The 11,451-nt window shown below is 30.5% G+C and overlaps 1 protein-coding gene and 2 long non-coding RNA genes across 3 annotated transcripts in view; 2 read left to right on the top strand and 1 right to left on the bottom strand.

Moving 5' to 3' along the window:
* LOC144560333 (uncharacterized) overlaps nt 1-2,361 on the top strand; it is a 62,121-nt gene extending 59,760 nt beyond the window's left edge. Inside the window, exon 3 of the long non-coding RNA XR_013513366.1 lies at nt 2,268-2,361. This is a non-coding gene — a long non-coding RNA (uncharacterized LOC144560333). The remainder of the gene's footprint in view (nt 1-2,267) is intronic.
* LOC144560334 (uncharacterized) overlaps nt 1-11,451 on the bottom strand; it is a 94,591-nt gene that overhangs the window by 32,289 nt on the left and 50,851 nt on the right. The window lies entirely within an intron of this gene.
* On the top strand, nt 3,513-6,676 carry LOC144560966 (uncharacterized). Its single transcript, XM_078310185.1, has 5 exons — nt 3,513-3,868; nt 4,346-4,439; nt 4,558-4,595; nt 5,319-5,454; nt 6,180-6,676. The coding sequence occupies exons 1-5, from the start codon at nt 3,557-3,559 to the stop codon at nt 6,596-6,598; spliced, it is 999 nt and encodes a 332-aa protein (XP_078166311.1). The 5' UTR covers nt 3,513-3,556; the 3' UTR covers nt 6,599-6,676.

Here is an 11,451-nt window from a genome sequence, read left to right as displayed (position 1 = left end):
TCTGGAAAGGGTACAGAGACATCTAAGCCTTTGATTCTGAGATTAGATACATGACCGGTCTCGGTACAATATTCAACTACATTGGAATCTTGCCCATTGGAGAATCCAATCCCACAGTATTCAAAACCTTTCACCCATCTATTGAGAATGTCAGGGTTACCGAATTGCTCCTTCATTTTGAAAAGCAAGATTTCTTCATTTGGATCTCTTGGAGATGAATAAATATCTGAGTCGGAATCAGGTGCCATCTCAGGTGCAGGTGTCGATTCAAATATTGTGTTGGATACAGGCACAGGTGCAGGTGCCGATTCAAATATTCTGGTAGATACAGGCATATATAGGTGCAGGTGCCGAATTGAAGCATGGTGGCAGTGGGTACCCACAAAGACGTATTGTTTGCAAAAACCGTAGCATTGAATTGCTCCATGTTACCCCCCTTAGGTATCTCTCCACAGAGGTAATTTGAAGAAAGATCCAATAAACGTAAGTTTGGTAAGGTAGAGAGAGATGGTGGAATTGTACCAGACAGGTGGTTGCTTGATAGAGTAATACCAATTATATTGGTATTCTTGGAAAAATTAGGCATTGAACCAGAGAGAGATGTCTCAGTTATAACTATGTATCTAAGTTTGACAAGTTTACTGATACAGGAAGGAAACAAATCATGAAGCCCGGGCCAATTATGAATCTCAAGGGAATCTAGTTCAGTTAAACCGCAAATGGCATTAGGAAAGGGTGCAGAGAAATCTATGTTTTCAATTCTGAGATTGTTTACGCGACCGGTACTGGTACATGTTGTATATACCAAAGAGTTTGGTGGTTTATTGAATCTGATACCGCAGTATTCGAAGCCTTTGATCCAGTTACTGAGAATGTCAGGGTCACCTAGTTGCTTCTTCATTTTGAGAAGCATGATTTCATCATCTTAAGTAGATAACACATTGGAGGTGAAAGAGAGGAGGAACAATAGCAAGAAAACAATAGACATTTATGATTTATCTATATCTACAATTTTCTTTTCTTTTCTGATTTTTTTTTGAAAGGATTTGGAAAACTGGCGTGGTGGAAGGCATATATATATATAGAGTAAGGCTTGGGTGCTATGGATAGCATAGAGGGCTACGGTGTTACGGCTCAATATTCGAGTTTTTAAAATCCTAACGGTCGATCCGAACCATTCATCTTGTTCTCCATATTAATATGTGTTTGGAGACCAAATTTTACATTTTTTGAAAATTTTTACTATTTTTTTAGCTAGGTAGAAAATCACTTGATCTAAAAAATTCTGCACCATTCAGATATTTGATTTTCTATTTATCTAAAAAAATAGTAAAAAATTTTCAAAAAATATAAAATTTGGTCTCCAAACACATTAATATGGAGAACAAGATGAACGATTCGGATCAAGATTTTGAAAACTCAAATATTGAGCCGTAGCACCATAGCCCTCTATGCTATCCATAGCACCCAAGTCTTACTCTATATATATATATATAGAGAGAGAGAGAGTAAAATATATAATAATAATTTGAAAAAATTTCAATACACATAAAGATTTATAATATGAGATGAGATGACTTTTAGGAAATAATAGTGTATTTATGGATGCACTTACAATTAAAGTACAATGAATTAGCTTCCATTTGACTTAAAGGTTAATATTTCAATATGTTACGTTACATTTTGTAATCTTTAACAACATATATACTAACAGCTGTTAATTTGTGCTGTTTGTCGACAGTTTGCTACATTTTTCAAGAAAGGAAAAAAAAATTGCAATATATATATCCTAGCTGGGTTACTCAAGATTAACCTTGTTGAACTTTGTCATAAATTTCTTCATCACAAGCGACCGTATTTGCACTCAAAGTAGATCTCTTAAATAATAGAAAAAACAAATAATGAATTTTTAAATTTGGAATGCGTACTAGTTAGAAAGTATAATCGTGAAACCTAGACTCATAAAAAAAATTGCTTGAAAATAGTACTTTCTTCTTTATGAGGATTCAAATGTCTCTATTTTTTTTTTGCCTCTATCATGTCTCTATTTTTAAAAACTTTAATAATTCAAAATTTAAAACTTAAAAGTCAAAATAAAACCATTGAATATGATCTACATCATTTTATCTATGAACATGTAAAAAATTATAACATTTCAATTTTATTTTGATTGTCATCAAGACATTGATTTTTAAACTTATCGATTCACATAAAAACAAAATTGAAATGTGATTATTTTTTATAAGCTCATAGAAAAAATAACATAGATCAGATCTAACGGTTTTATTTTCACTCTTAAGTTTTAAATTTTGAGTTATTAAAGTTTTAAAAAATGGAGGCATGGTGGAGGCACAAAAAATGAAGGCATTTGAAATCTCGTCCTGCTTTATATAGACATATATATATATGAGGAGGGATCAAGTTACAACATTTTTTGAGTTACAACAAGCATTATTTACATTTTCAAAGTCCAAATCGTCGATCCAAACCGTTAGATGTGATTTCTACAATAAAATGTGCTTGGAGACCAAATTTTACATTTTTTGAAATTTTTTTACTATTTATTAAGGTGGGTACAAAAACTAGTCAAATTCATATCATTGAATTTTGTACCCATCTTAATAAATAGTAAAAAAATTCAAAAAAATGTAAAATTTTGTCTCCAAGCACATTTTATTGTAGAGATCACATCTAATTGTTTGGATCGACGATTTGGACTTTGAAAATGTAAATAATGTTTGTTGTAACACAAAAAATATTGTAACTCAAAAAATATTGTAACTTGATCCCTCTTCTATATATATATATATATATAGTGAGTTGAGAAGTAAGAATCTTATTTTACTTCACGCTTATATCTCTGTTTTGAAAGACCAAATAGTCAATTCGAACTGCTTAACATGATATCTATATTGAAATGTGCTTGGAGACTAAATTTTACAATTTTTTGAATTTTTTGAATAATTTTTTTAAATAGGTAGAAAACCGTTGTTTTTGAACGAATTCTAGACTATAAAAAACAATGATTTTGAAATATTCTAAAAATTTAGTAAAAAATTTCCCAAGAAATGTAAAATTTAGTCTCCAAACACATTTCAATATGGATATCATGTTGAGCGTTCGGATCAACTATTTGATCTTTGAAACAAAGATATGAGCGTGAACTAAAACAAAACTCTTATTTCGCAATATGTCATTACAACTGTATAGTTGAAAAATAGTTAATAAATTAAAATTAAAATTAATAAACCAATCTGTCACGTGCTAATAGTTTGTAGGCCTTATTATATTTCCTACATTTTTCCTTCTAACAAATTTGTATAAAAATATTAACAGTGCTATTTTGGCTTGCCGCAGCGCATCATTAGTATATTTTTTTTCATTTTTTTAACTGAGCTTGCACTGCATAAAGTCAAACTAGCTCTGTCAATATCTTTCTCCATAAATTTAGCAAAAAATACAGCAGCAGAGAGAATAATAACACGAAGCGAAATCAAAATAAATACAAAAAAAAAAAATCTAGGAACAGAGCAGAGAGAGAGAGAAAGAGAGAGAGATGGGAAGGAGCCTTATCATCTTCTCCACCAATTCTCTCCCTGTTTTCTCCAAACACACTCCCTCCCTACCAACCAACTACCAACCAAACCACTATACACAGTTTCCCTCTTTGCGCCTTACACTCACTGGTACCAGTACCGGTACCAGACCTTCATGGGTTCCCTTTCCCTTGCGCTTTGCCAAACCAGGAAGAGAAACTGGAGTCTCCTCTGAGACTGACGATGTGGGCCCCACTGCTGCTATTCAAGTGGTGCTGTGGGCCATGGAAGCAGTGTACATCCTCTGGCTTTTTCTCCTCCCCTATGCTCCGGTTCCTATTCTTCTTTCTTTCTTTCTTTCTTTCTTTCTTTCTTATTATAACCGCTCTCTAATTTAGGCATGTAAAAAAAAGCGCATTGACTCGCGTGTCCCGTACACAACACGTTTGGACACGACACATCTGGTCTGGTGACGGCACAGCACGTGGTCATGCGAATCACACATGATCATGACCGCTAAATCTGATCAAATGGTGAATTTTGAATAAAATAAGCTAAATTATGAAAAAATAAATAATTAAACTTGACCAGTCATGTTTGGACAAGACACGTGTTGTCATGGCGTAACTAACGTGTCGTGATCGTCTCTCTGAATTTCATCACGACACTTCATCACGACACTGCGTAAAAATTAAAAATCTGACTTGATCATGTCATGGAACAGCATGAATTTACATCCCTACTCTGTATGCATAATTATACTAATTTTTGGGGGTTTTTTTATTTTAATTTGTTTCTTGGATGAGCAGGGAGACCCAGTGTGGGCTATTAATCAGAACACTATAAATGACCTCTTGGGCTTGTCTCTTAATTTCTTCTTCATCCTGCCTTTGTTAAACTCAGGTAATTTCTTTCAAATTATTATTTTTTTCTTACTTTCAATCCATTACTAGATAAAATCTGCCTTTGTTAGCTTAATTTCTTGTTTTAACTTCGATTGTTGAATTTGGTGGCAGTGCAGTTGGCATTAATTTAATCGAAGCACCTGTACTTCATCCGGTTAGTAATATATATCTTTATATTGGTTCTAGCTTGAATGCCCTGAACTGGTACCAGAAATATACGCAAATTTTTAGATTCGAAATCGAATTTGTTCCAAATTAAGCACAACAGTAACAACTGAGATATATGTTTCCATGCTGACATGTAAGGTACTGGTAATTTTGTGACCAGTCTATGATGCCTGAAATCAAGGGCATAAAGGTCTTGTACCAAAGCTGTATATCTTAAATACAGGAAGCATAGTTCCTTACAAAATTTCTCCTCTGTAGAAGTATCACATCAAATCTTTTCTTAAATTTTGTTGGAATTTTTTTATATACAAATGATTTTATGCCCATAAGATGTCCCAACCCAAGCATCAACCTTTTTTTTTCTATACCTTTTGAGTGAGGCTATGTACTATTCATAGCGCATATTGATCCGTACTATGGATTAAATTTTCACTTTTTAATTCTAAACAGTTGTTCTGAAACATTCAACATTATCTTCATATGAAAATGTACTTGTAGATCAAAATATTGATTCATATTTTTCTATCTTTTTATATAGGTAAAAAAATCATTATCTTCATAGTACCTTAGCCTCACTTCTATACCTTTTTTATTTACATAGTTCACTTTTTCATCCAGTAAGAAGTTATTTGAAGTTGTTCTTGCAGTTTTTTACTCAGCAACTGTTATCAGACCTCTAATTACTTTTTTCCTTTTTTTTCGGTGCTAGATGGCAGAAGGGTTGTTCAATTTTGTGATAGCATGGACTTTGATGTTTGCACCTTTGCTGTTCACAGATTGCAAGAGAGACAGATACAAGGGCTCTTTAGACATTTTATGGGGTTTTCAGATGTTTCTTACCAATAGTATGTCACTTCACTTTTAATTTCTATTTTTCTAATATTTTTTCCACCATGTCTGAGTAATTTGGTATGATTGTCTACAACATAATCTTGTCAGGTTTTGTGGGTTTTTCATTTCTTATTGACATTCTTTTTTTTAAATTATATTCTTTATTAGTTAGTAATGTCCCTTTGTTTAGTATGTCATTTTACTTTTAATTTCAATTTTTCTAATCTTTTTTCCACCAAATCTGAGTAATTTAATATGATTCTCTACAACATAATCTTGTCAGGTTTGTGGGTATTTCATTTCTTCTTGATTTTTTTTTTTAGAATTTTATTCTTATTATCAGAATAATATACCTTTTTTTTTTACTTTTTTGTGGAGCTCACATTTTTTGTTCCAAATTTAGTATGATTCTCTACAACATAATATTGTCAGGGTTTGTGGGTTTTTCATTTCATGATTATTTTTTTTAACTTATATTCTTAATTTACTAGTAATGTCCCTTTAATTCCAATTTTTCTAACCTTTTTTGCACCAAGTCTGAATAATTTAGTATGATTTTTTGCAACATAATTTTGTCAGGTTGGTGGGTTTTTCATTTTTTATTGGCTTTCTTATTTTTTTAAAACTTTTATTCTTAGTTTATTAGTAATGTCCCTTTATTAGTAATATCAGAAAAATATACCTTATTAGTTATTAATTTTTCTGGAGCTAACATTTTCTTTTTTGTTGCAAATTAAAGCTTTCTTAATACCCTACATGGCAATTCGACTCAACAAACAAGATCCAAATCAATCTCCTTCAATATTATCTAAATTGGGCTCAGTCATGGTGCAAGGGGCCCCACTTGTCGGTCTAATTGGTGGATCGGTGTGCTTCCTTTCACTGATTTGGGCATTTTTTGGCCGTGGAGGAGAGCAATTCGGGGGACTAACCGAAAGAACACAGTACTTGGTTAGTTATCTTGGATCTGAGAGATTAGCATATGCATTTATTTGGGATATAATTCTGTATTCTATATTTCAACCTTGGTTGATTGGAGAAAATATTGAAAATGTGAAGAGAGATGATGTAGGTTTTGTAAATTGGGTAAGATTTATTCCAGTTGTGGGTTTAGTTTTCTATCTTTTGAGCTTAGATTTTAATAAAAAAGATTTATAATTGTTTATATATAGCAATGTATTTATAGTACTAGTTTATTTTGTGTTCAACTGTGTTAATATATACATTTTTTGTCTCGCAGAAATACTAAATTGTGTCTCTTTTTCATGAACTTATTATATGTTCATGTTTTTTTTCTTTTAATCTTTCCTATTTTTTTATTCTTAGATGAACTTGTAGCTCTAATGAAATAATATCTAAATATATTTAATTAAGCCTATAGTTGTTATCAGACAACCTATATATAAAAATAAAATAAAAATAAATAAAAAATTACAAAATTGACTACAAAGATAAGAAATATAGGCCATAATAGATATATGGTGATAAAAAAAGCTACATAAATTATAATAAAGACCAAAAGGAGAATATAACCTAAGATTAACTTTTTTTCTTCTACCCAGTAAAATATTATTACTCTAAAGAGCAATTACTAGCAGCCAAACTATAATATAAAAAGAAATAAAGGTTTTTTCAAGCTTCATTTTTTCTCCTTTGTTTTGTCCCAAAAGTTGGTCTCTTGCCCTTTGCAGTGGCATCAGTGCTGATTGCATTGGTGCTGGTTCTGTAAGTTTTGAAATTAAAAAAAATTAATATATCAGATTAAATGTTAATTATATATAAAGAAAAATGTATCAGCATATGGCACAAATCAGCCAAGCTATACTTCTTTTTTCAATTTTTCTATGATGCAAGTAACTTTTGATTATACAGGGTAAAATCTAATATTTATATTAGGTTCCAAACTGTTTGGTGGTACCACCTAAGCAACAACACATATAAATGTCAATAACAAAAAATGGGTAACAAAACCAATGGTGAAATGCAAGTCTTCTTTGAAGAAACATTGTCTATAGTATATATGGTTGAAAGCTGGTGAAAGAGTAAAAAGGGTTGTTAGGTGTCCACATTAAATGGAAATATTTCCAAGTTTCATATATAGTAAGAGAAATGAGATAAAAAAAATAAATAAATGAAGTAAACCAGAAGCATTGCAGGAGCAGTTTGTGTGTTTGCTTGCTTCTGGAGATTTAGATGGTGGAAGAAGTGGTACTGCTATTCCTACAAATAAAATACAATAATATGATATTATTTTTCTAGATAAAGAAAAACAAATCAATTCCAATTTTTACAATTTAATATATATAGACTAATTAATTACTCAGTTGATAATACAAGCAGAACTATAATAATTAATTAACAGGGTGGGCCCACCTTGGCAGGTTGTGTTAACCGTGCCGATTACATCGACCTGACAAAGTGCCGGCAGCTGAATAACCAAGCTCCGGTTAACCGGAAGCGAACCTGAGCTACCTAACACGGTGCAGACACACTCGGGCTGATCACGGACCAGGTTCGCCAGGCCGGTGCAACACTGATCTGTCGGTGTGGGTCCCACCCCCTGCACAAACGGCATGCATGGAGCGAGGAGCAACAAGCTTCCGGAGCACTGAGCCATGTCCGTGTCCGGCGAGTCGGATAGGGTTCGGATTGGAGTTGTTACGGTGATCACGGTTAAAATCAACAGGATACTTGGTAAATATGCCATTGGAGGTAAAAAAAAATAAAAAATGTAATTTGTTAGTGTGAAATTTGTTTGGAATTATGAAATTATGAATTATGGGTGGGGTTGAATTTGGTGGTATTTATAGCAATATAGTAAATTAAAGAAATGGTTAAAAAGAGCATATTCATGCATGAATTAGGCATGCCATTCAAGGAGTTTCATGTGATGTACTGTTACTGTTTTACTGTCCTTTTTGGTCAACTTTAATTAATTACTGAAGGAAAAAGATTTACCAGTAGAAATGATTTTTGTACAAATCATTTATTGTGCACTTATTACATAATATATATTATAGTTAATTTAACCAAAGAAAAGTGTAGAACACTAGATAAATATTGAAAGGGTGTTCAACAAATATTTTAATTTCCTAATTATTCAAGTCCTAAATAAACAAAATTTGTGTACTAAAAAAATATATTTAGATAATACTAGAAATAATTAATTTGGCTAAGGTGCTATAGATAGAATAAGATCTCTCGTGCTATCGTCTCGAAATTTAAATTTTCAAATTCATTTAATAAAAATTTAAGCGGCTAAAAATAATGATTTTTAATTTAATTTTAATATTATTTTTTTTCACCATTTTTTTACTGCTTCAATTTATATTAAATAAACTTAAAAATATATAAATTTTATATGTAAATGCATCAATGACAAAGTAATCAGTTTAACGAATTGGATTCATTGGTTAATGTCAATCCGATAAATTTTTAAGACAATATATAGCATGTAACACCTTAACCAAACTCTATAAATAATATATTTTGGGCTGTTATTATAATTTTTTCACATTTGGATCTATGGTCCAGGATTAATAAATTATTAAATTTAAATTAACCCTGTTACCTGTTACTAGTACTGCTACCATCTCTTCAATAACGTCACACTTTTAATTGGGCCTGGCCCAATAAACCCAGATGGGCCCTCTTTCTCTCATTGTGCCTACACTAACGACACTTCAATGCCTTTCTTGGTTGACAACATTAATTAATTTGGAGAAAACAATACTTGAAACAATAATACCAATTGCAGGGTAAAAAAATATAATATATTCAACGAGAGGAGAGATCAACTTCCAATATTTGTAAGTTACAATATTTTACAATAATTTAGTTTTGCGATTTTCAAAATTCAAACAGTCGATCCAAACCGTTCAATATGGTATCTATATTAAAATGTGCTTGGATAACAAATTTTATATTTTTCTGAATTTTTTTTACTATTTATTAAGTATTTTATAAAACTGTTATTTTTCAATGTTTAGAATTGTCTAAAAACAACATTTTTGTAAAATACTTAATAAGATTATTTTATATCTATAAATGGAGAGTCAATCACGGAGCCACCAATAATTTTTGACTAAGTTCCACATTTGATTGATATTTAAATTCAAACCCCAATTATGACTTAATAATAATTAATTAATGTCATAGCTAATAGACCCGATGTAGAATAGCTTAATTAATTTGTTTCCTTTTTCTAGAACAGCAAACCTCTTCTTTCCATTTAAAGCTCAACTAAAATTTACACTAGAAAGAATTATAAATGTCCCCAAATTAATTGTCTCACGGTACACTTCATTAATTTCGTCCTTTATGTAGTAAAAAAAAGGGGTAATTTTTTCCCCTTTAATCTACCAAAACCTAAAAAATATCTAAATGGGAAGATGCATTTATTTAATTACAAGTTTACTTAAATCAGCCGAAATGGTAGTTGTTATATTTCAGATTTCAGAGCATACATTTCTTATATATTTGTGACAAAATTAGAGCCAATTTTATGTATACATGATTAATTTCTTACTGCAAATTAATCTTTACAATACATGAATCATGAATATGATTGGAGTTCAAAAATCAAATAATAACATATTAATTTGGATTTGGATTTCTTATGTATAGAATTTGTTATTGAATGAATTCAGCTTCAGATAATAATGTTAGAAGTCAATATTAAATTGTTTTTTTAATGGAACGTAGAAATGAGATGAGAGGCAATGACAAAAAATCTCTGTAACAATTTTGTGACATATATACATATAAAAAGACAAAGGTATTGTAAATTTTGCATGAATTAATTCAGCTTGAGATAATGTTAGAATATAAGAAAAATCTTTGTAACAATTTTGTGACATATATTATTAATAAGATAAAACATAGAAAAAGACAAAGCTATATATCATATCATATCATATATGGAATGTAAGGAAGGAAATATAGATAAAACTTTTGTAAACAGACGCACCAACATGCATGTTACATAAGTAGTTTAGGTGAAAGGTAGAGGTGCTATGAAGCATCTCACCAAACCCAGAAAGGGACCAACAACGGATCAAATCACAACTACACATTTTTCAGAAAGATAAACAAAAAATCAGTATTGTAAATAACGTTATGTACTTATGAGACGGATAGAGTACCACTAAGCAATTAATCAGAAATAATCATTTATAATTGACAATAATTGGCCGATTAGTCGGAAAATCTATGATAATTTGGTTGCCGCCAACGACTAATTGACCAATTAATCGGCTTAAACGGCTATTTTTCTTTACAATACTGAGTAAAACTATGAATTTTATCTGATTAATTGATACAAATCTTTAATATTATCTACTTGATTTATCATAATGGTAGCTATCTATCGGTCTTAATTTAAGGTTTCTTTAATCGTATACACTTTTTTATTATTATTTTTTTTTAAAACCCAACAAATTTTCGCCCACAAGTTTGATTTTATATTTTGAAACAGTTGGAGAAAGTACATATTGTGAATTCCATAGAAACAAAAAAAAAATACTACATTAGAATGTTACACTTTGTGATAAAAATAAGAACTAGTTTTTAATTAATATAGCTAATAGTTAAAATTATATTTTTTTTGTGTAAAAGAAGAATGATTGAAATCAGAATGATTTTTTTTTTGTAAATATTTCAAATTAAATAATTTGATCTCATATTTATCTCAAAAAAAAATAAAGAACTTTGTGATATTATTTACATATAAAATGCCAAAGCATGCTATCACAATTGGATGATCCAGATTTATTCAGCCAATTTCATATATGAAAAAAGAAGAAGGTAATTTCATAGAAATTACATTCAATCATAAAACAGTAAACTCTGATGAATTAATAATATCTAGTACAAGATGTATTATTGTTTTCACCTTTTACATTTTTATTTGGCACTGTTGATAATTTAGTATAATTTAGTGAAGCAAAGGTACAAGTGCCAGACTAGCAGGTAATAAATTGACAAAACAGCAAAGGAAAAAACAAAGTTAG

Source organism: Carex rostrata, chromosome 10, assembly GCF_964058835.1.
Source record: "Carex rostrata chromosome 10, lpCarRost1.2, whole genome shotgun sequence".
NCBI lineage: Eukaryota > Viridiplantae > Streptophyta > Magnoliopsida > Poales > Cyperaceae > Carex > Carex rostrata.
This window is presented reverse-complemented; position numbering and strand designations above follow the sequence as displayed.